General features: G+C 39.7%; 2 protein-coding genes and 2 long non-coding RNA genes across 7 annotated transcripts in view; 2 read left to right on the top strand and 2 right to left on the bottom strand.

Annotated features, from left to right (window-relative positions):
- Positions 1-71: 71 nt before the first annotated feature.
- On the top strand, positions 72-17657 carry LOC115728774 (GDSL esterase/lipase At4g28780-like). Of its 2 annotated transcripts, none has more exons than XM_030659165.2 (5): positions 72-400; positions 486-613; positions 727-969; positions 1056-1376; positions 17647-17657. In XM_030659165.2, the coding sequence occupies exons 1-4, from the start codon at positions 142-144 to the stop codon at positions 1353-1355; spliced, it is 930 nt and encodes a 309-aa protein (XP_030515025.1). In that variant the 5' UTR covers positions 72-141; the 3' UTR covers positions 1356-1376; positions 17647-17657. The 2 variants fall into 2 exon arrangements, with proteins under 2 accessions (XP_030515025.1, XP_030515023.1); XM_030659163.2 differs by lacking the exon at positions 17647-17657 and adding an exon at positions 1663-2130 and having other exon boundaries at positions 1056-1311.
- Positions 1993-2258, bottom strand: LOC125316036. Its single transcript, XR_007199345.1, has 2 exons — positions 2145-2258; positions 1993-2111 (listed from the first exon to the last, which is right to left on the bottom strand). It is a non-coding gene; the product is annotated as an uncharacterized LOC125316036 (long non-coding RNA).
- Positions 2428-19921, top strand: LOC115728771 (CLIP-associated protein-like). Of its 3 annotated transcripts, XM_048282844.1 has the most exons (22): positions 2429-2924; positions 3590-3745; positions 3844-3906; positions 4685-4753; positions 4958-5123; positions 6364-6525; positions 7253-7350; positions 8739-8813; positions 9731-9799; positions 9877-9962; positions 10148-10265; positions 14099-14197; positions 14281-14638; positions 14794-16565; positions 16649-16750; positions 17347-17451; positions 17572-17646; positions 17730-17798; positions 18055-18123; positions 18791-18892; positions 19378-19549; positions 19602-19921. In XM_048282844.1, the coding sequence occupies exons 1-21, from the start codon at positions 2592-2594 to the stop codon at positions 19534-19536; spliced, it is 4305 nt and encodes a 1434-aa protein (XP_048138801.1). In that variant the 5' UTR covers positions 2429-2591; the 3' UTR covers positions 19537-19549; positions 19602-19921. The 3 variants fall into 3 exon arrangements, with proteins under 3 accessions (XP_048138802.1, XP_048138801.1, XP_030515015.1); XM_030659155.2 differs by having other exon boundaries at positions 17575-17646; positions 19378-19921; XM_048282845.1 differs by lacking the exon at positions 18791-18892 and having other exon boundaries at positions 2428-2924; positions 19378-19921.
- Positions 13523-22669, bottom strand: part of LOC125316037 — a 24273-nt gene continuing 15126 nt past the window's right edge. The window contains exon 3 of the long non-coding RNA XR_007199346.1: positions 13523-13644. This is a non-coding gene — a long non-coding RNA (uncharacterized LOC125316037). The remainder of the gene's footprint in view (positions 13645-22669) is intronic.

The following is a 22669-nucleotide window of genomic DNA, read 5'->3' as shown; positions in this document are numbered from 1 at the left end:
CCCTCCAAGAGAAAAATAGCCCAAGTTCAGCACCCTGATAAATTCTTTATATAAACCATCCCATTGCATCCACCATGCACAAAGCTAACGGCCACGGTACCCCAAGAAAGAGAGACCGTCTGCCTATACCTCTCTCCAAACATGTGTAAGGTGGCCTGCATTGGTACTTCCAGGGCTCTTGTGGTCACACTCCTGGTGGGGATTCTCATGTCGGTCACCGCGCCTCGAGCCGAGGCAGCTCGTGCATTCTTCGTGTTCGGGGATTCGCTCGTGGATAGCGGCAACAACAACTATTTGGCCACCACCGCCCGCGCCGACTCTCCACCGTACGGCATCGACTACCCGACTCACAGGCCCACGGGGCGGTTCTCGAATGGCTTCAACATCCCGGACATTATCAGTACGTCCGAGGCTTATCGTCCTCGCTACATCGGTGTTTCCTTCTCTACCTTTTGCTCACTGACTTGACATGTGAAAATATGCAGGTGAGAAAATTGGATCAGAACCCACATTGCCGTACCTAAGCCCGGAACTGACCGGACAAAGGCTACTTGTTGGCGCCAATTTCGCTTCGGCCGGGATCGGAATCCTCAACGACACCGGAATTCAGTTTGTATGTCCATCAGCTTTATTCCCGTCGCTAGCACATTTCCATCACAATATGGAAGTACAAGCCAAACATCGTATCAGCTGCATCTGATTGAGCGAATTCTCATGTTTGTGCAGGTAAACATCATACGAATCGCCAGGCAATTGCAATTATTTCAGCAGTATCAGCAGAGGTTAGGTGCGCTCATCGGCCCGGCTCAGGCACGGCAGCGAGTGAACCAAGCCCTCGTCCTCATCACTCTCGGCGGCAACGACTGGGTCAATAACTACTTCTTGACCCCCATATCCGCGAGATCGCGCCAATTCACCATCCCGGAGTACTCCCGATATATCATCTCCGAGTACCAGAAAGTTCTCAGGGTAATTTTCATATCTACGGAAGCTTCATGCATAGCTCTATCATCTGTTTAGTTGTGATGCTCAACTGGGGTTGTTGAACACTGTAGAGGCTTTACGAGTTAGGGGCTCGGAGGGTTTTGGTCACCGGCACGGGACCGTTGGGCTGTGTCCCGGCCGAATTAGCCATGACGGGGAGCAGGAACGGGGAATGCGCACCCAGGCTGCAGCAGGCGGCCGCGATATTCAACCCAGAGCTCGTCCAAATGCTTAAGGAGCTCAACCGCGAGATAGGCTCCGACGTGTTCATTGCCGCCAATGCCTTTCGAATGAACATGGACTTCATCAACAACCCCACCAAATTCGGTTCGATCCCCCTTACGATGTCATTGCTAATTAACGTTTGTTAGTAATAATCTGCATGAGATTTGGTTTCCCCTTGGATTCTTGTCACATTCCCAATTCTTGAATTTTGAACCGGGACATTCATCGTGGGCTTGGGCTTAGCCCAACCGAAGAATCACGGTTATCAGAGGTGCCAGATTACTATTCATCTAACCTTGGATATCATTTTTCGCTGGGCCATTCGACCAACAAAAAAAAAAATCTATATATTTTTTCTTACGATTTCTCACAATTATAAAAAATCTTTGTTCCTAGCACGCTTGTGTTCCATCTAATGAAATTTTGGAACTTTGACTCAATTTTGGTGATCAGGTTTCGTGACCTCGAAAGTGGCGTGTTGCGGACAAGGCCCCTACAACGGACTAGGGTTATGCAACGTGGCGTCGAACCTGTGCCCAGATCGGAAGGTGTACGCATTCTGGGACCCGTTCCACCCTTCGGAGCGCGCGAATCGGCTCATAGTCGAGCAAATCTTGAGCGGGTCCACCCAGTACATGAGCCCCATGAACCTGAGCACCATCATGGCCTTGGACTCTCGCACTTGACGGTGACGGCTCTCCGTGCATGGATATATTCGACCCAATTACTAGTTCCATTTTCTCAGTGTTTTGTGGAAGTCCATTATGCAAGAGGGTGTATTTTCTAGCGTTTCTTCTCTTTCATTTCTCTTTGGTTAGGGACGAATTTGAAGTGTACTTAAATGTGGCTGTGCTTAGCGTACTTGAATAATGTTGGATCATTGAGTCATGTTCCTCTAGCTCCTATATGTCAAATTTTTTTTTTTCTGGTCAGACATATATGTCAACTTGTTTAGACGGAATTTCGACAAAAATCACGAGCGAGGGAAGCATACTTTCATCGGACATTTCGACCTTACGTAGGAGCTCGCTAGGTGTGTGGGTCGACTTAAAGTCAAACGCGGTGGCATAAGTCGTAAATTCGATCGATTACGAGTGGCAATTATCTCAACCACTCTCCAACGAACGGCGCTCGCCTTCATCTCGCCCGTCGCTCAAGCTTCTCTCGCTCGCTCGCTCTCACCGAGTTAGCGGCACTCTACCGCTAAATCTTCTCTCTCTCTCTCTCTAACTTCGCCATTGTCGTGTTTTGAAAACTCAACACTCAATTGGTTCATCCTCGCTCGAATCACATCGCCGGCTCCTCCCGCTTCTATCCTCAACTGGCGTAGATCTAACCTCCGGCGCGCCAGATCCGAGCGCAGTTCATCGTCATCGTTTCCGATGGAGGAGGCCTTGGAGCTCGCCCGCGCCAAGGACACGAAGGAGCGGATGGCCGGGGTGGAGCGGCTCCACCAGCTCCTGGAAGCCTCCAGGAAGGGCCTCTCCGCCGCGGAGACGACGTCGCTGGTGGACTGTTGCTTGGATCTCCTCAAGGACAACAACTTCAGGGTTTGCCAGGGCGCGCTCCAGGCCCTGGCGTCCGCCGCGGTGCTCTCCGGCGAGCACCTGAAGTTGCATTTCAATGCGCTCGTCCCCGCGGTGGTCGAGCGACTCGGCGACGGTAAACATCCTGTTAGGGATGCTGCTAGGCGGTTCTTGCTCACTCTGATGGAGGTAATTAGAGTGAATGCACAATCGCATGTACTTATGCGTGGTCCATTGCATTGAATTCTGCGTCGGTTCATGTTGTGTTATTTTCAAATGTACAAGCGTTTGGCGTATTGGTTGTTGAAATACCAAAGAAGGGTTGGTTGGACAGATGCTCTCCTCTCACCCTGATTGGTTGGTTGATGTTCTTATTTTGTTCCAATTCTGTGGTTGGCTGTCCTCGACTGAGTGAACGGAAAGATTAATGGTATAGAGGCACTAGTGTTGAGGAGTTATTCAACATATGCGACCTTGCTTTGGTTAATATAGTTGTTTCTGGCCGTTCTAGTGCAAGGAAACCCTGTAGTTTTTTCAAACTGACCGTGAGAACTAAGGATAAACAAACATAAAATGAAAATCAGCTTTGCAACTCTATCACGGAATTGGTCCTTTGTTACCTTCATCTGAGGTGAAAAGTTTCTCCTTCGGCAACTCTCAGACTAGCAGTCCAAAAGTGAACTGGGGAACTAGAATACTTCAGAAACACCAGTGCCATGAGATACGTATCTTTTCTGCTCATTGGGTACATGTAGATATCTCCAGGAATGGATTCATGTTATTGAGGTTCTTGTTTTCACATGCACAAACTGAACAAGAAAAGGGGATTTGAATTGACATGTTGAATGGTCCAGGTCTCTTCTCCGACGATTATTGTGGAAAGAGCAGGTTCTTATGCCTGGACACACAAAAGTTGGAGGATTAGAGAAGAGTTCGCTCGAACTGTAACTTCTGCTATCAGCCTTTTTGCATCTACGGAGCTTCCCCTTCAGCGGGCAATTCTTCCTCCTGTATGATCATTGACTTATCTGGATGGCAACACTGCTCTTCAGCTTTTCCGTTTTATCTTCACTAAAGTGGGATTTAATTGACTCTTTTCAATCACCAGATATTACAGATGTTGAATGACTCCAATCATGGTGTTAGGGAAGCAGCTATTTCATGCATTGAGGTCAGAGAAGTTCTTGAAATTACTTTGCAGTACTATTTATTGTTAATCTGAATTTGTCAATGTGATTATTATGTTATATTATATACTTGCGGCAACCTTGCTTTCAAACGTTAGTCCGGTTGTGCCCTTGGACTAAGTCAGTTGGGAGTTGAACCTTATCTCACTCTATTTACTTTAAAAGCTGTTTATTGTCATATCTGGTTCAAGAACAGCTTAAGCTTGAACTGTTAGCTGGATTGATAGTTTCGTTAATAGTAGAAAATGACTGCTGTAGGATGCAGGTGAAGGTTCTTATTGTGAAAGTAGCCACAATTCCAATTGAAGCAATGACTCATGATTGATGGATTTCGCATGTTACATTATGCTAACTGTCTTCTTTTCTGCAATTGTTCTTTTGCCCTGTGAATTTTTAATGTTCTTCTTCACAATGTCATAGCCAGTACACTGATCAGCAGTATGGCTCACTTAAATGATTTAGTGTCTTATCTTCTCAACTTGTCTTTGAACGCAGAACTCAAAACAATTACTGGCTGTTCATATCCGTATAGTGTCCCGATGATTGGTCTAATTGTTCCAATTAATGGAAAGTGATTATTCTTTGCTTAGGTTTGGTCATTGTAGTAGATTTGATTGATTAAACTTATATAACCGGGAATAACAGATAATATTCTTAAGATACTTGTATTGAACTTTTAAATTCTCATTGTACTCAATCTCCCTGGTTCATCTAATTATAGCGTAGAATCTCTATTATATTAATTTGGGAGTTTAATGGCAGGAAATGTATGCTCAAGCGGGTGATCAATTTCGTGATGAACTTCAGCGTCATTCTCTTCCTGCTTCCATGGTGAATAGTCATTTGAAAACTTTCTTATTCACTGAATTTCTTTTCTTGATTCTGTTCTTCAAAAACATCGACAATATTAGACTCCATCATTGATGTCAGATTATTTTGGTACATAGATTTCTTCTTTGATCTTTTTGCCCACCACGAGGACTCTTTATGTTACCTTTTCTTCTTCTTTTGTTATATAAAGACATGTGAATGCAGGTAAAAGATATTAATGCAAGACTAGAGAGAATTGAACCCCAAAACCGCTCTTTAGATGGACTTAACAACAAGGTTGCTGCTGGAGAAATGAAGCCAGTGAGCATTAATTACAAAAGAAGCAGTCCCAGAGCAAAGAACTCCTCAAGGGGAGCTTCTCTTTTTGGAGGTTCGCATTATCACCTTCTAGGGAAAGACTCATAATGCTTAACTGATAGCACTTGACTCGTACAATACCAATTTGGGGAGAAAGTTGCGTGTAAAGAATTACAAAAGAATGTATTGAAGAATCATAAAGTGGAGGGAGAGCATCTTGCTGTATATTTTATTATCTAGAAGAAAGGAAATTAAATGGAACGAAAGCAAGGTTAGGCTTTTTGGAATATAAGTGACAACAATATCCTTTATATAATGTCACTTTGGGATATTGACTCAACTAACTCATCCCTTTCTCTTGATATTTGAGGGAAATGAGTCAAGTCAGCCCAACAACAAATTTTCATCCTTTTCTGTCTCATTTAAGAGAATAGTGTGACCACTTTCCCCTTCTTTCGCTCTTCTTCCATTTAAATCACATGCTCTCCTCCCTGACAACTCATAGTTTTGCATATGCCTTGAAACTGTAAACTGCTGTATTAGTAGGGGAAGATCATTTGTGATAGCCTGAGAACTGCTGAGCAACTTCTATTCTGCGTATTTGTCTAGGAAACGCTTTCCTTGGTATTACATTCAAGATTTGGTGATTTCTTCTAACCCAAAATAGGAGTTCCTAAACTGGAGGCAATGGTCCAAAAAAAAATTAAAAGCCTTTTCCTTTCTTCTTTTGGGCTACTCCTCAGACCTTGATAATAGATGTGCATATGCGGTAGATGTTAGTCCCTTCACTTGGCAACTTGGTCTGTTGTTTGTTGAAAATTGATGCTACAAGGGTAGGGGGTGTGATTTATCGCAGTATCGATTATAATATTTTAGAACTGTTGTGGCATTAACGGCTGATTTTCTTTTGGTTATTGGCATTGATCTTCTTACGTAGTAGCAACAGGTCCCTGGGAGGATTAGTTCTTTTACTTATGTTTTTGAGTTTAATTTTATCAGCTTGTTGGCAGTTTCTTTTTCATTTCAAGCCATTGTCATTGGCTATGGTCACAGTAATGTGCAATTTCTATTATATTGCGGAATAAACAACTTATTTTCATGGTCATTTTAGGGTGTTTTCCTGGAATCAGTTGTATTACACATCATAGACATGGATTTTTAATATTGTGGATATACCTTTCTGGAGATTTAGTGTTCTTGCTAAGAAGAGAGCATTTGACATAGGGCTTCATCAAGAGCGCTCAAAGCATACATCTTAATGGTTTTACTGATGCCTTGACTAGCTCTTTTTAGCCTCTCTTTCCTTAATGCAGCTGAAGGTGATGATACAGAGAAACCCATAGAACCAATAAAGGTCTATTCAGAGAAAGAGCTAATAATGCAATTTGAGAAGATTGCCTCTACTCTTGTACCAGATAAAGACTGGTCTGTGCGCATTGTTGCCATGCAGCAAGTTGAAGGACTTGTTTCCGGAGGTTATTTTCTGCCTAATGATCCGTTGTTAGCTTTTTCACTCTTTAATGCTGTTTTGGTAACATAGTTGAGAAGGGCAACTTAGCCTTGTCTGGTAAAAGAGATGTATGAAGTACAATATTACGTTGTAGCATGCCTTTATGGTGTATGTGGATAATGCTCTCAAAAACTTTTTCGTTGCTGACAATAGATTTCTGAGTCTCGTTGGCAACCTGATTATCCCTTGCTAGGTGTGGCAGTGGCAGTGCCCCTTCCCCACTGTGACGATGGACATGAGTACTTTTTTTAAAAAGAGAGGTCCGATCGCATGGGGATGGCCCTTGGTGAGAGTGCATGTTTGGTGATGCAAATCTAGGTCTTGGGAAAGGCGAACATACATATCACTTAAGCATCTAGAAGTTGAAGGCAATTATTTGTCTAAAATTCCATCATTGAGGCATTTGGTTAGTTACAATGGTTCCATCTTCTCAATGTTCTGTATGTGGTGAAATACTGCATTGGATATGTTTTGGTCTCTTCCTTTCATGATAAAGTGGATTTCTTTTCCAAATTGTGTTGCATATTTTGCTTCATCTTGAGCTACAAGCAACTTCAACAGCTTTCTTGTGCATTGAGTTTTCTTGGATTGATAGAAGATCCCGTCAACTTTTGCTAGCCTGGGTATGCTTTAGGGTTTGCCAGGATTTGGATTTTTCTATCACTTGACTGCGTTATTGTCCCTTACTCCAGGTGCATCAGAATATGCATGTTTCAGGGGACTCCTGAAGCAACTCATGGGACCTCTCAGCACGCAGTTGTCAGACCGAAGGTCTAGCGTAGTTAAGCAGGTGTGCATGTACATTTTCATATATCTTGTTGATGCCATCTAACTCTGAGATTTACATTTCAAGTTTCTAATCACCATTTTGACCACTTTGTTGAGGGCATGAAACTATTACCTGCGGCATAGATATATACATGGCCTACTTACATTTTCTTTTGAATGAAACCACATTTATGGGCATGAGACTGTTGCCTGTGGGATTGCTTGTCATGAATGAAGCAAATCAAAAAATGCAAAAAAGAAAAAGAATAGAAACATTCGAAGACCAGTATCAAAACCAGCGTTGAAACAACCAATGCAAACAATCTCCATATGTAAGAATCCAATTAGACAGCCCCTAGTTCTCAGTGCATTGACCATGCATTACATGAAAAAACAGTAGTCTATTGTGCAATGCATGCGCCATTTAGTTCTTAATCTTTCACTGGTCCGAGACTATTTTCCATTGAGCAACCAGTAACAAGTAAGATTCATATAGCTGAATGTACATGAACTCAAGTTGACCCAAGCTCCTGCACTTTAATCTTCATTGCTTCACTTTGTTGCCTCTATGAAAAAACGCCTACAAAAAGATGGAAAACCATCCAAACATCCCAATCCCGACCACACGTTCCTCTGCATGCAACCCAAAAACACCACCAAGATCAAACAAAGTACCATCTCAACATAAGCGAACTTGCAAATCTTATCATCTGGAAGCGTTGCTATCACCAAGTCCAGCAAGTTCTGCACGCAAGCTCCCCGCAAGTCAATTTGTATCAACCATTTTTTCAGTCCGCAAGTTTCGCTCACCTGACACTTGACAAACACAGGAGGTCAAAACTCGCTACTCTAATGTGGTTGTTCGCGCCGACATACTATTGATTGACGGTCAACCATGACGTGGTTGTGGGAGTACCATGACATTATACTCCATCATGTTTTCACCTTCCAGTATAGTACCTTTATTTCGCATGATGTTATCTTCAGCAAACTCTGCTAATCTGCCATCTCTCACCTTATTTCATTTGAAATTTCAGCATGGTAACTAATTATTAGATCTCTGCATATATGGCACCATGTGGCTTTCAGGCAGCTTAGGCATGTCTATTTCTTGTTTCATATATGATTTTATCATCAAACCTCACAACAATGCCCTTAAGGAAGATTTTTTTGATGTAGAACTTTTCTCTGTGCTTCCTACGCCTTAATGTTATCAATCATGGAGGTATGCTGTTAGGAGAATTGGCTATAAATGTACAAGACATAATGATCTGTGCAGTTTTCATCTGCTCTGTTTCTTGCTAGACATGTGGACCAAAGTATAGGCAAATATTTTACAAGTAATGTCTCCTTATACCCCATTTTCAGTGTGGTCTCTCTGGTAACAATATAATCTCCTTGTGTTTGAAGGCTTGCCATCTGTTATGCTTTCTATCTAAGGAACTCTTAGGAGATTTTGAGGCTTGTGCTGAGATTTTCATCCCGGTAATTTTGCTTCTCTTGGTTTTTCTAATTTTGACTTCTTTGTATATGTTATATAAACTTAGAAAATTGGGTAAAGTGTAGTTTTGTGGTTAGGCCACATGTCACGCTCCCACCAAAGCTCCAGGCCATTACTGTTTACATTGATTTCCATATAACAAATTAATTCCATTGCACTAATCTCTAACATTCGAAAGAAAATTCAATTGTTAAATTATGTATTTGGTATATGGACTTAATCTCAATAATAGAGTTAAATCTTCTTGGCGATATGAATAGTTGTACACTAGAAGAGATGTCACTCAATTTTCATCTCATTATAGTATACTTATGACATATTATATGTACTTCCTTGATTTTACTGAACGAGAGCCACTCAAACTTATGTACTCTCTTGATTTTACTGAATGAGAGCCATTCAAACTCTCTACATGTGATATTGATTACATAAATTCTCTCACGCTTATAATTGATGTACATATGCAAAGATATACTAATGAGCGTAGTGACTTTAAACATAAAGTTAAAAAAGTAGCTATTCTGATCTTTTTCTAAAATCAGTAAGCTATCCTTGAATAGATTTTAAAAAAAAAAACATCAATGACATCTAAAATTTCAAAGTTTACCATTCATAAATTATGTATTTCTTGACTATATGGTTGGGTTATATTTATTTATTTTTGGTAAGGAGGGTTATATTTATTATCACCACTTAATAAACATTATTTCAATTATTGATGTATGGTTGGAAAATATACAATCATCTATATAAATGTCATGCAACTGCAATGTTGTTATTTACTTAAGGTGCATATAGAGAACAGCAAAAGAAAGAGTAAACCAAAATACTTTAAAGTCGAGCAGCTGATGAGACTTCTGGCTAGTCTACTAATTTGATGGTTAGTTTATATCTGGTGCAGGTGCTTTTCAAGTTAGTTGTGATTACTGTACTTGTGATTGCAGAGTCTGCAGATAACTGCATAAAAACGGTAAGTTTCCATGTGATGATATTATGTCCTTCCACTTGTGTTGCGCTTTTTATATAGCATCTGAAACTTTCTTTCAGATGTTACAAAATTGCAAGGTTGCTCGGGTACTTCCTCGTATTGCTGATTGTGCGAAAAATGACCGAAATGCAGTACTTCGCTCAAGGTACTTCAGCTTCTCCATGATGCATAAACATTCCTGTAAAGTTCTCTCTTTGTTTTGTACAAAACAAACAATTGACCCCCCATGTACCCCCTTCCCTTTGCCTCTTGCGTTTCCCTTATCCTCTTGCGTTTCCCTTATTTCTTCTTTTCTTCTTTCCAATCACGATTTTTAACTTTTAATGCCAGGTGCTGTGAATATGCATTGTTAATATTAGAACACTGGGCTGATGCACCGGAAATCCAGCGATCAGCCGATCTATATGAAGATCTTATAAGATGTTGTGCTGGCGATGCAATGAGTGAGGTATGCCTGTTAGTGCTTCTTTTAAGTTTCAATAATTTCATGATGGGGCTCGAAATGGATTTGGTCCACAGTTGTGATGCAAACTAAATCACACTTCTTGGAGTAACCTAAGTGTGGAGATATTAGATTGTGAAATGATGCTTTCTGCTGGGGCCATAGTAATAACTTCTTCAATTTTGGTGACTTAGATTAGTTATTCAAGATCTAGCTATTTGTCATAATTCTTAGGCTGTTAATATAGAAGGAATGGGATATTTCGACTCAAGTAGTATCAAGTGGAGTTTTGTGAAGCTGTCTAGTCCCGTTTTGTTCTCCCACAAATGAATGTGTTCAATGGCCACGTATTTTTGGGTGGTAGGGGCAAAACTAAACATGTACTGAGTTTTTTGCTGCTAAAGGAGGATGATCAAGTGGATGTTTTGATTTTATTGGGCCATACCAAGTACCATTCCTTTTTCAAGGTCCTTTAAGATTCCTACTCATGTCCTTTTAGGCCTCCATTCTTAATGTAGTCCCTCTCCAATAAATCAAAGAACATCTTGTGATTGGTTTTAACCATGACTAAACAACCTCGGGCAAGCTTTCTTATCTCAAAGAAACAACTAGTTAACATAAGATCATATGTTGACGTTGAGTCCTTAATAGCCTTCTGGTCATTAAAATTTATCCTAAAAACTTTAGCTTAATGACACTATTGTATTCCTCCATTCTTTGCCCAAATGACCAGACAAATGCTTTTCTATGAAACTGTTTTTTTCTTTCTGGGATCCCTTGAAATTGTACTTACTCCCCTAGAAGGATTTCTTTTGTAGCTGCTTATCTAGTCCTACTTGTGGGCTTATGCACTATCCAACTAAAAGATTTCCTTCCATTACATGGACTTTTCAATCCTTTTGGCATCCATAATAACTCTCTATTTTATGTTTTATTTATGATGCCTTTTTTTCTGCATTATTTCTTGAATATCATAACAAGTCCTTGTGTTTGTCACAGTATTATTCCACTAAGGACGAGAGTAAGTTTTTATTTTGCCATTGGAGTAGTTATTTCTAAGGTTAGTATCATCAAAAACCCAAAACCGATACTTGTCGTATTTACCACAAATTAAGTTTTGTGTCACAAAAACTCTGAACCGGGTACACCGGTACCACATTTACCCCAAACTAGTTTACCCGTGCCATATTTACCCCAAACTAGTGTACTCGTGCTACATTTACCTCAAACTAGTGTACCCATGCCACATTCACCCCAAAGTAAGTTTCATGTCAACAAAAACCCCAAATTGATACACTTGCGTCACATTTACTTCAAATTGGTATATACGTGCCACGTTTGCCCCAAAAACTACGAGATTAACCACAATTTGGGGTAAATGTGGCATGGATATATCGATTTGGGGTAAATGTGGCACGGTGTACCAGTTTATGATTTTTTATTTATGCAAAAATTAGTTTGGGATAAATGTGTCACATGTGTACCGGTTTGGGAGTTTTTGTGATACATAAATTCGTTTGGGGTTTTTGGTGATATGAGCTCTTATTTCTAAGTCCAAATCTTGTGGCATAGTTTCAAATTGTCAAATGGATTCCTGGCCCTTCACTCTTTCTTGGGCATTGGATCAGCTGCCCTTGGTTATTTTGTGCTGCAGTTGTGCAAACTTACAGTGCTGCTTTTTAGCCTATTGTTCCCTATATTTAAGTATCAAAGAGTGGGAAGAAACTATTCTATTAGAAAAATCTAGTGTAGGCCCCATCTTATCTAGATTTGGCATTCTTTACTCACACTAGCAGATATGTGGGCTTAATAGTCCTTAAACCAAACTTGAAAAAGTTATATAACACTACATGCATGGAGTTTAGATGAATTATTCATAGATGACTTCCCCAAGTTGACCATAGGGATTCTATTCTTGGTTGGAATTTTGAGACTGAATCATTTAAATAGCAAATGAAAAGTTTGATACTTGCTATTTGAGCTTGGACAGGTTGCTTATCAACCTCTTACTTGGCAAGACAATTAGTCATAGTACGGTACTATTATTGGATCATTACTGCTGCCAGATGTACTTCAGCGTAATGTTTGTAGAAATTGCCTGAAAAAGTGGCAAGCCACATAGCTTCTTATGTTGCGTTTCACCTTGTAGCTAAGCTTAAGAGGGAATTTCTGTGTTCATAGCCTTGATCTATAATGGCATTTCTAACTGTGTCCATGGTTTCATTAGCCGATGTATGAATGTCGGGTTGATGTGGGCACTCTTTGTAGAGAAAGGCTGTGCTGACCTTGCTTGATTTTGTCGCTGTGCAATAGTCCATCCTTTAAATGGCTTTTTCGTTGTTCCAACTATAGAGGCATTGAGCTTATGAGCCATACAATGTAGTTGTGGGGGAGAGTTATTGAGCATCGTTTAAGAATAGGGACCAAGGTCTCTATAAATCAATTTGGATTTATGCCGGGAAGATCTACCATGGAGGCTATCTTTTTGATACGACAGTTGATGGAGAGATATCGAGAAAAGAAGAAGGACTTACATATGGTGTTTATTGATCTTAAGAAGGCGTATGATAGGGTTCCAAGAAAGGTTTTGTGGTGGGTTTTTGAGAAGAAAAAAGTACCTTCAAAGTATGTAGAGGCAATCAAGGATATGCATGATGGTGCTACTACATGTGTGAAGGCTTGTAATGGCACATCAAGTTATTTTCCAATCATAGTAGGTTTACACCAAGGTTACGCTTTGAGTCCTTATTTTTTTGCCCTAGTTATGGCTAAGCTAACAAAAGATATCCAAGATGAGGTGCCGCGATGTATGCTATTTGCGGGTGATATTGTGCTTATTGATGAGACTAGGGCTTAGAATTATGGAGAAGCACATTAGAGTCTAAAGGATTTACGTTAAGTCGAAATAAGACCGAATACATGAAGCGTGAGTTCGACATGGCAAGAGGAGGAGATCAAGAATCCGTAAATATGCTTGGACAAGAGGTACCCAAGAAAGATGCTTTTAGATATCTGGGATCTATATTGCAAAAGGAGGGAGAGATTGATGAGGATGTAAGCCATAAAATCGGAGCGGGTTGGATGAAATGGCGCGATGCATCAGAGTTTTTGTGTGATAGCAAAATCCCTCTTAGGCTAAAAGGAAAATTTTATAGAACAATGATAAGGGCAGCAATACTATACGTAGCTGAATGTTGGCTAGCACAGAGGCAACATGAGCATAAAATGGGAGTAGCGGAAATGAGGATGTTAAGGTGGATGTGTGGTCATACAAGGATGGATAAAATAAGAAACGAAGATATTCGACGAAAAGTTGGAGTAGTACCGGTGGCAGAAAAGATGCGAGAACATAGATTGAGATGGTTTGGGCATATTTTTTGAAGATCTCGATATGCTTCGGTTAGAATAAAAGTTTGTTACCGAGAGCATGACGTGAAGAAAGGAAGAGATCGGTCGAAACTTACCTAGAGGAAAGTAGTAAAACAAGATTTAATGAAGTGGGAAATAGATTGGCGTACGGTTTGTCTTAGGACGGAGTGGAGGAAAGCTATTAGCATTGTGGAGGGGCAGAATTCCTATGTTCCGGACTGTCCTTTTTAGTCATTTTTCCCTACATATTTATATATTTATATTTATTTTTATATAATTATGTTTTTTCCCTCAATCGGTCTTGCTTTTATTTTATTTATTTTTTGGGTTCATCGACCGCCGACCCCAACTAGTTTGGGATTAAGGTGATGTTGATGTTGATGTAATGTTTAGGTGGAATGAACTGTGGATCAAATTGTGCTTTCTCTTAAAAGATGTATGCATAGTGCTTAATGTCTGAATTTGAACAGGTTCGATCAATTGCCAGGATGTGCTATAGAATGTTTTCAAGAACTTGGCCAGAGCGGTCTCGGCGCTTATTTTCATCCTTTGATCCCGTAATTCAAAGGGTATACATGCTTATTTAATATACAACATATGGATTTTGGTAACTTATAAGTTTAGGTCCTTTATTGGTCTTCTTTTAATGCAGACCATTCATGAAGAGGATGGGAGCATACATAGAAGGCATGCTTCCCCATCTGTTCGTGATAGAAGTCTGCAGATGCCATCCAATCCTCATATGTCTGCCCAAACAAATCTAGCAGGATATGGGACCTCAGCAATTGTGGCGATGGATAGAAGTGCAAGTTTAACATCCGGGACATCTCTCTCTTCTGGGTTGCTTCTGTCACAAACCAAGTCCCTTGGTAAAGGTAGTGAACGTACTCTTGAAAGTGTGTTGCACTCAAGCAAGCAGAAGGTCACTGCCATTGAAAGCATGCTTAGAGGTTTGGATGTCTCTGAGAAGCATAATCCTTCTGCTCTTCGGTCATCTAGTTTGGATCTAGGTATCTACGGGTTTTGCTTGTTACTTGTCTTGACAATTTCAATAATAAATTTTCTGCACAGGATTCCCTACTATTTACCATATTTTGAGGGTATTGCATGGTTGTCTGAGTCCTTAATTAGCAGTTGAAATTCTTCCTTGTTGCTCCTAGTGCAGGAGTTGACCCTCCATCCTCTCGCGATCCACCATTTCCGCCTGCTGTTCCTGCTTCCAATCATCTCACAACCTCTTTTCTTGGAGACCCCCTTGCCTCAAGTACCACTAAAGGTAGTAGTCGTAATGGTGGCTTGATTTTGTCCGATATCATGACTCAAGTTCAGGCTTCAAAAGACTCCACTAAATTATCATATCGAAGTGGAATTGCAACTGAGTCTTTGTCAACAGTCTCCTCGTACTCAGCTAAGAGAGCTTCTGACAGAGTACAAGAAAGAGTCTCAATTGAGGAAAAAAGGGATACTAGAGAGGCTAGACGTTTTACAAGTGCACATATTGATAGGCAATATCTAGACATGCCTCACCGAGATGGAGACTTCAAGGATTTGCAGAGCAGTTACATACCTAATTTCCAAAGGCCGTTATCGAGAAAACATGTGGGGGGTCGGACGTCTGCAAACAGGAGGAGTTTCGATGATTTCCAGATACCATTGGGGGAGATGGCCAATGTGGTGGATGGTCCAACTTCTCTAGTTGATGCTCTTAGTGAGGGACTCAGTCCGAGTTCTGACTGGTCAGCCCGTGTTGCGGCTTTTAATTATCTCCAGTCCTTGTTACAACAAGGACCCAAAGGCATTCAAGAAGTTGTTCAGAATTTCGAGAAAGTTATGAAGTTGTTTTTCCAGCACTTAGATGATCCCCATCATAAAGTAGCACAGGCAGCTCTTTCCACTCTTGCAGAAGTCATTCCTGCTTGTCGAAAGCCCTTTGAAAGTTACATGGAGAGGATCCTCCCACATGTTTTCTCACGGCTGATTGACCCAAAGGAGTTAGTCAGGAAACCATGTTTGGCAACACTTGATGTTGTAAGCAAGACTTATGGTGTAGATTCTCTATTACCTGCTTTGCTTCGATCACTAGATGAGCAGCGGTCACCGAAGGCAAAATTGGCTGTGATTGAATTTGCCATTGGCTCGTTTAACAAGCATGGTATAAATTCTGAAGGCACTGGTAACAGTGGTATATTGAAACTGTGGCTAGCTAAGTTGACTCCATTGGCCCATGATAAAAATACAAAGCTCAAAGAAGCAGCTATTACGTGCATCATATCTATTTACAACCACTACGACTCAACAGCATTGCTTACTTTTATGTCAAGTTTGTCAATTGAACAACAAAATTCCTTGCGACGTGCACTTAAGCAGTATACCCCTCGGATTGAAGTGGACTTAATGAACTTCTTACAGAACAAGAAAGAGCGACAGCGGCCTAAATTGACTTATGATCCGTCTGATACAGTTGGTTCATCTTCTGAAGAAGGCTATGTTGGCATGTCGAAGAATAGTAGTTTGTTTGGAAGGTATTCTGCTGGTTCTGCGGACGATGGTGCCATGAAGTGGAGTTCTGGTCAAGAGACATCTATTGTTACTCCAAGTTTTCCTGCTGCTTCCAATGATACTCAGTATAACTTATATTCAGACTTTCCTAGTTCCAACACCAGAGAACCAAACTACATGGTGGAGTTAAGTGTCCAAAACACAGGCTATATGCCTGGTCCTATAGATTATTCAGACCGTAGCATGAACTCAGAAAATCTGCCTACTCCACGTTTGCACATCGATAGTCTTGTCAGTTCGGAGCAAGTACCTTCTGGAGGTAATGGTCTAGGCAATGAAACTTCAGAGGAGGCAGATAATAATCCTCAAAAAGCTATCAGTTGGAAGAGCAACACACTATTGGACTCTGAACCTAGCATTCCCCAAATTCTTCACTTGGTGAGGCTTTTATTGAAATTTAATTTATTAGTTCTTGAATTAAGAAGGATGTGATAATTTTGACACTATGTTGCCGTCTTTAGATTGGCAATGGCAATGAAGATAATGCATTTTCTAATAAGCACAGGGGACTTCAACAGTTGGTCGAATTATCTGCATCTAATGACATATCTGTTTGGGCAAAGGTTTGTGGCAGCTTTTCAAATTTAACCTTTATCTCCTCTCTCGCCTATTTTTCATTATGTTCATCAATGTTGAACAAGCATTTGTCTCTTGCGTCTGTAAGTTGGACCTTCATAAGCTCATCAAATAGGCAACTAAAGGCAGGAAAATAAGGATCAGGAACCTGATCAATTTAAGAGCATCTGTCCGGAGTCAAGCTTATGACCTGTTAGGAAACTTCAACTGCCTGCTTGTATGAGGAGCTGATTGTTTTCTTCAACTAATTCAATAGTTAAAGATTTTTGAAGGAAGAAATGTGCTATTACTGTTAAAAGTAGGATTTGTTGCTTTATTGAATGGTTTGTTCGTTGAGTAGTTATCTGAGGGTTCTTAAATGCTTCTCATTTTGTAAAGCACCAACTTGGTTAAAAGAGCGGATACATTTCATACGTTAGATAACCAGCTTTTCTGTGAATTATGATCCTACTTGATGATTTTTACTCGGAACTTTTTGATGAGCATCTTGTTGGGATGTTGAACCCATATTTTCTTGCTCAGTCACACATTGATTGCTTTACTGTCTCTTGGACCATGAACTTATGGTTAACTGTCTCGGCAGTACTTCAATCAGATATTGACAATTGTGCTTGAGGTGCTAGATGATCACGATCCTGCCATTCGAGAACTTGCTCTGTCATTAATTATGGAATTGCTTAAAAACCAGGTCTGTTCTGGTTCCTCTTCTTTTGAAAGTGATTTGCCTGTTTATTATTGTATAAGACTCATGCCTAGTCATTTCTTCTTTGATGTGCTTGCTAATGTCCCCCCTGTATCATCCTTCTAGAAGGATATGATGGAAGATTCAGTTGAGATTGTAATAGAGAAGCTGCTTCATGTGACAAAAGATATTGTCCCCAAGGTAGGTTTGGTTTGGTTTGTTTTGTTGTAATCCCTTAGTTTTCAGGCTCAAGAGTACTTATAATTTCACTTTTCTTGTCTTAGGTTTCAAATGATGGAGAGCACTGCTTGACAGTTGTTTTGTCTCAATATGACCCATTCAGATGTTTAAGTGTATGTGGGATTCTCTCTCTCTCTCTCTCTCTCTCTTATACACGCGCGCGCACATTCACTGTGGGTGCATACCCACCCTCATAGGCACACACAGAAAAGTACTTGCATGCCGCTGCTGTGCATGTGTACAAATAAGAACTCAGTCTAATGAGGCTTATGCGCTTTGCCCTTGTGTTTATTGACACTGAGGATGAATGATATAGTCTACGCTTTTGCTTCTCACTAGCAGATGTGATAAATATGTGCAATTTTGCAGGTTATCGTTCCATTGTTGGTTGCTGAAGATGAGAAAACTCTTGTTACTTGTATAAATTGTCTGACAAAGGTAAAGACCTTGACTCTGATCTTTTTAATTCTTTGAAGGAAACCTTTGCACCTTTGTGTCCTGTCAATGTTATCTAGAAAGGTTAGTTTTGTTAGCATATGCAGATGCATAAACATAAATTTTAGTGAACATCGTGTTATTTAATAAAGTAAACTTTGTGCATATTATTTTGGATGCACGAGATTTACAATAAACATAGTTTTGCGCAATTGCAGATGCATAAACATAAATTTTAGTCAACATCGTGTAGAAAACTTCGTGCATATTATTTCGGATGCATGAGATATACAATAAACATATTTTTGCGTAGTTGCTGACTGCCTGTGCCTGATTTTTTTAAACAACATAAGAAAAGTGAGATCCAAAGTGATAAGTTGGTGTGCATGCTTCATATGTTTCAATTTGGAATTTGCTATGCACATACACCATTATCTTGTGAGTCTTAAATTCTCATTGACAGTCAATTTTTTAGGACATGGTATTTAAATAGGATTCCTGGTTCTAACGGTGGCAGATGGTTTTTGTGGCTTGGGTGGGGTAGAACTTTCCCCATCCGGCCTAAAATTCTAGGAATTTGTCGATAGTTCGAATAGATTCGTATTCTGTAATTCGTCATTGTTTTCTCTGCACTATCATAGATTTAATGAGCCGTGCTCCCTGTATCCAGCTTGTGGGCCGTCTTTCCCAAGAGGAATTGATGGCACAATTGCCTTCATTTTTGCCTGCTCTTTTTGAAGCATTTGGAAACCAGAGTGCAGATGTTCGGAAGGTACTGCGTATTCTTTCTATTATTTATGTTAGTTTGGGCAGTAGAAATAAGTAACTGCTCAACTAAGGGAAATGACAAAAGAAAGACCTAATTCTTGTGTGAGTGATTACCTTGAGAGTTCCTCTTCTATCTTCTGAAGAGACCCAACAGTTTTGCTAACTTAAACCATCAGAAGGCTCTTTTCTGCAGATATTAGTCTGTTAATTCCGTGTGCTTCAGTTTTCAAGACTTGGAGGATGCATTGCTATCATATCATAGGACATTCCCTTTTAAGCATGCTCCTGGCACCACCTGCAATACAACTTTCTGGCACATCATATGTGTCCCTGCAGATGTAGCGAACCCTTGGGTTCCTCCATAGAATTTCCTCAAAATAATCTAATTATCAGACTATCAGTACAATCACAATGAAATTTCACTTCTCATTTCATTTTGGCGACTTGATAAATCTTCTTCCTTAACCATTTTTTTTTTGTGCGGAACAGACTGTCGTTTTCTGTCTGGTGGATATCTATATCATGCTTGGCAAAGCATTCCTGCCCTACTTGGAAGGACTCAACAGCACGCAGTTGCGCTTGGTGACTATCTACGCTAATCGCATCTCTCAGGCCCGAACAGGCACTGCAATAGACGGTAACCAATGACTGGAGCTGGTGTTTGTGAGAAGAAACTAGGGCTATGGCATCTTCGGCGTAATGGTTAATGTGTTGTCTCTTTTTTGTATATCATGTGAATGCATTCATTGTGAAAAGGCAGAGTTTTTCCTTTCCACCTCCTCACATTTCAGTCTTTGTAATATGTTAATCATGTGCTTGGCTTAATCTATAAGGTGCCTCCTCTCACAGGAAGTTTTAGTTAATGCTCTGAGGATGATGCCCTATCATGTAAAACGGAAAAATTTGGACAACGGAAAAATAGTTTTGGCTAGTGTTTGTTGTATGACTGATCCAAATTGTCGATATCACTCAATCTGTATTTATGATATATTTTACATCGATTGGCAGTTGTATGCCATACTTGAATATTTTATTTTGGTGTTTACGATTAACACCGCGCTTCCTTTTAGACAGCTGACTGGGCGATCTTGTCTTTTTACTTTTCTCCGGCGAACGACTGTGATGTGCTCGTATGAATTGCTCGTTTCTTCTCTATTTGCTAATGGGGACATACACCCTATTAGAGATATTTTCTGGGCAATAGCTGACTGTCCAACCAAATATTAATGCCGCGCCTTCACCAGCAATCTTCACAATCCAAGAGAACAGGCTCTCCAAATATGCACTCCCTCACAAGAGATTTCATTGAGAAGAATAGAGATGGGGTAAGCAGTTAAACTTCAGCACCTCTGAAAGAATGCATGAAAAGAATGATCGATCGATTCAATCTCTTTTTGCTGCTCTCGCGCTTCTGCTTCGGTAGTCGATTTATGGCGCCGTTGGACTTGAATTTTATTAGAGTGCCTAGGACAGTTGTGGTAAAAACCTAAGGGGAACCGACATGCAATCGCGGCACGATACGACGACTCAAATAATAAAAATTTTAATACGCCGAAACACGTTGTACATTAAATATGTATAATTATATATGCACGATAAATTATTATTTTTATGATTATTTCAAAATTTTAATTTGATAGAAATCCACAAATAAATAAATAAATAATAATAAAAGAGCGTAGAATGAATTTATACAAAAAATATTAATCCATCATTTGTTAAATCATTTATTATTTCAAAGCGCTCACCACGTGTCGATATTTAACATTTGTTGATCACGTGTCAATCGCGTGGCGGAGCGTGTGCTCGACATGCATCACGGACACGTGTCCGACACAAATGCGGAGGCCCCGGAGAGTGTTCGTGCTTTCAGATAAAAACACCTTCATTCTATGGAAATCCATTACATGTGGTGCAAATTGCTATGGATGGTAATATGGGGTAAAAAGAGTCTCATTTCCCGCCAAAATACCTGGAGTTGCTGCTATTAAACAAACACAAAATCACTTTCAATCTTAAATTTTGACCCGTGAAATTCCAATAACTTCTTTTGGTACAAAAATGAGTACCGACGGCAAGTTTTTTTAAACAACTTGATAAAACCGTAGTTTCAAGTTTCGTTTGTTTCACGGAAGGACGAACGGTTTGGAAAATACTTTTTTGAAAATGATCACTTGTATCGCTTGAAATAATTTAGTAATAAAAAAATGTTCCCATTATCAACATCCTTTTATGTCTAAATATCTTCATAGACAATGAAAATAATTTTCGTTTATTTATTTTTGTAAGCGATACAAGCGATCATTTTTGTAAGCATATAATCAATTATTTTTAAGAAAATATTTCTCAAAACATTCATTTTTTTGCGAAACAAACCTACCCCGAATTAACCAACATAATAATCATGATATTGCACGAAACTCCCTTGGATTCTAAATTAAATTAATTCTTCTCCTTCCTAATAGCAATCTAGATTCATTGTCTAAACTAATCGGATCACACAACTCTTCTTTAAATCATTCTTTCCTTTATTTATTTATTTATTTTCCTTCCCTCTTCTTCCTTGAGCCGGCCACTGGACCTTGGCAACGGCCGATGAGGTCGACCTCACCTGCCCAATTCTAGAGAGGTTGCACCACGGTGAGGCCGAGCCTTGCCCGGCGACGGTGAGGTCGACCTCGCCATGGCTAGCCGACGAGGTCGACCTCGTTGGCCATTGCCTCTAGCCGGCTAGAGGAAGAAGAGGAAAGAAAAGAAAAGGAAAGAAAATGAAAATGAAATATAAATTTTTTTTTAAAAATATAATAATATTATGTCGTCGAGTGGTCGGCGTTGGTTGGCGTTCATGTCGGCTCCGGCTGGTCAAAATTGGTTGGAGGAAATGAATTGGCACAATTGTAAAAGGTTTAAGATATAATTGACAAAAAAAAGTTTAGAATTGAATTGGCACAATTGCAAAGGATTGGAGATATAATTGGCAAAAAAAAAGTTAAAGATTGAATTGACACAATTGTAATATGTCGCGACCTAAAAATCAGGTTTCTAGGCTAATGGATTATTAGGTTAATTATTCAACTAACCTAACTCGGACTCTCCCAAGTCCATACCAAATCGCAACTTAACATGCAAATATATTTGAATTGGAGTCGCCACTAATCATTTTTGATAGGTCGATTAGAAACCTAAGTAAATTAGCGGGAGAACTAAATTACTTCTACGAACCGGAGATTCTAAGTCCGAGGACTTGATTACGCTAGATTACTCTAACGCCCTTTCGGTACCATTTTATTTCATGAAAATTTTTTGTCAGGCAACATTAATTGATTTTAACCTAAGTCACTAACAAAGGCTATCATGCGATTGCACAATCAATTAATTGAACATCCAGAAGTCAAGGTAATTGCAGAAAGCATACGCCAAGACAAATTGTTCTCACTTTTGAATTTTTTGCTTTTTAATGGGATAAAGACTAACCTTAAGATGAAAATGAATTAAATTAAATGCAGAGAAATCCTAAGCATGCATATGAAATTAATCTAACTACATGACTAACCTAGATGACATGCAATTAAATGAAACTAATGTACAAATGATGTTATGATCTAATTAAAATGACTACATGACTTACGAATTAATTGAAGACCTAAACATGCAAATTCTATATTATCTAAACCTAGCATGCAAATGACATGGCAAGCTTATTTTATTTTTCTGTATTTTTGGATTAATGAATGACCCTAAATAAAAATATGCCTAAAGATAATTATCTTTCATATTTAAG

Source organism: Rhodamnia argentea, chromosome 7 (genome assembly GCF_020921035.1).
Source record: "Rhodamnia argentea isolate NSW1041297 chromosome 7, ASM2092103v1, whole genome shotgun sequence".
Classification (NCBI taxonomy): Eukaryota; Viridiplantae; Streptophyta; class Magnoliopsida; order Myrtales; family Myrtaceae; genus Rhodamnia; species Rhodamnia argentea.
This window is presented reverse-complemented; position numbering and strand designations above follow the sequence as displayed.

Coding starts and splice junctions, on each gene's coding strand:
- LOC115728774 (XM_030659163.2), top strand. CDS start 142: ATGTGTAAGGTGGCCTGCATTGGTACTTCCAGGGCTCTTGTGGTCACA. Junction 401..485: donor CAACATCCCGGACATTATCA/GTACGTCCGAGG, acceptor GAAAATATGCAG/GTGAGAAAATTGGATCAGAA. Junction 614..726: donor ACGACACCGGAATTCAGTTT/GTATGTCCATCA, acceptor ATGTTTGTGCAG/GTAAACATCATACGAATCGC.
- LOC115728771 (XM_048282844.1), top strand. CDS start 2,592: ATGGAGGAGGCCTTGGAGCTCGCCCGCGCCAAGGACACGAAGGAGCGG. Junction 9,800..9,876: donor CAGATAACTGCATAAAAACG/GTAAGTTTCCAT, acceptor ACTTTCTTTCAG/ATGTTACAAAATTGCAAGGT. Junction 17,647..17,729: donor CAAAAGATATTGTCCCCAAG/GTAGGTTTGGTT, acceptor TTCTTGTCTTAG/GTTTCAAATGATGGAGAGCA.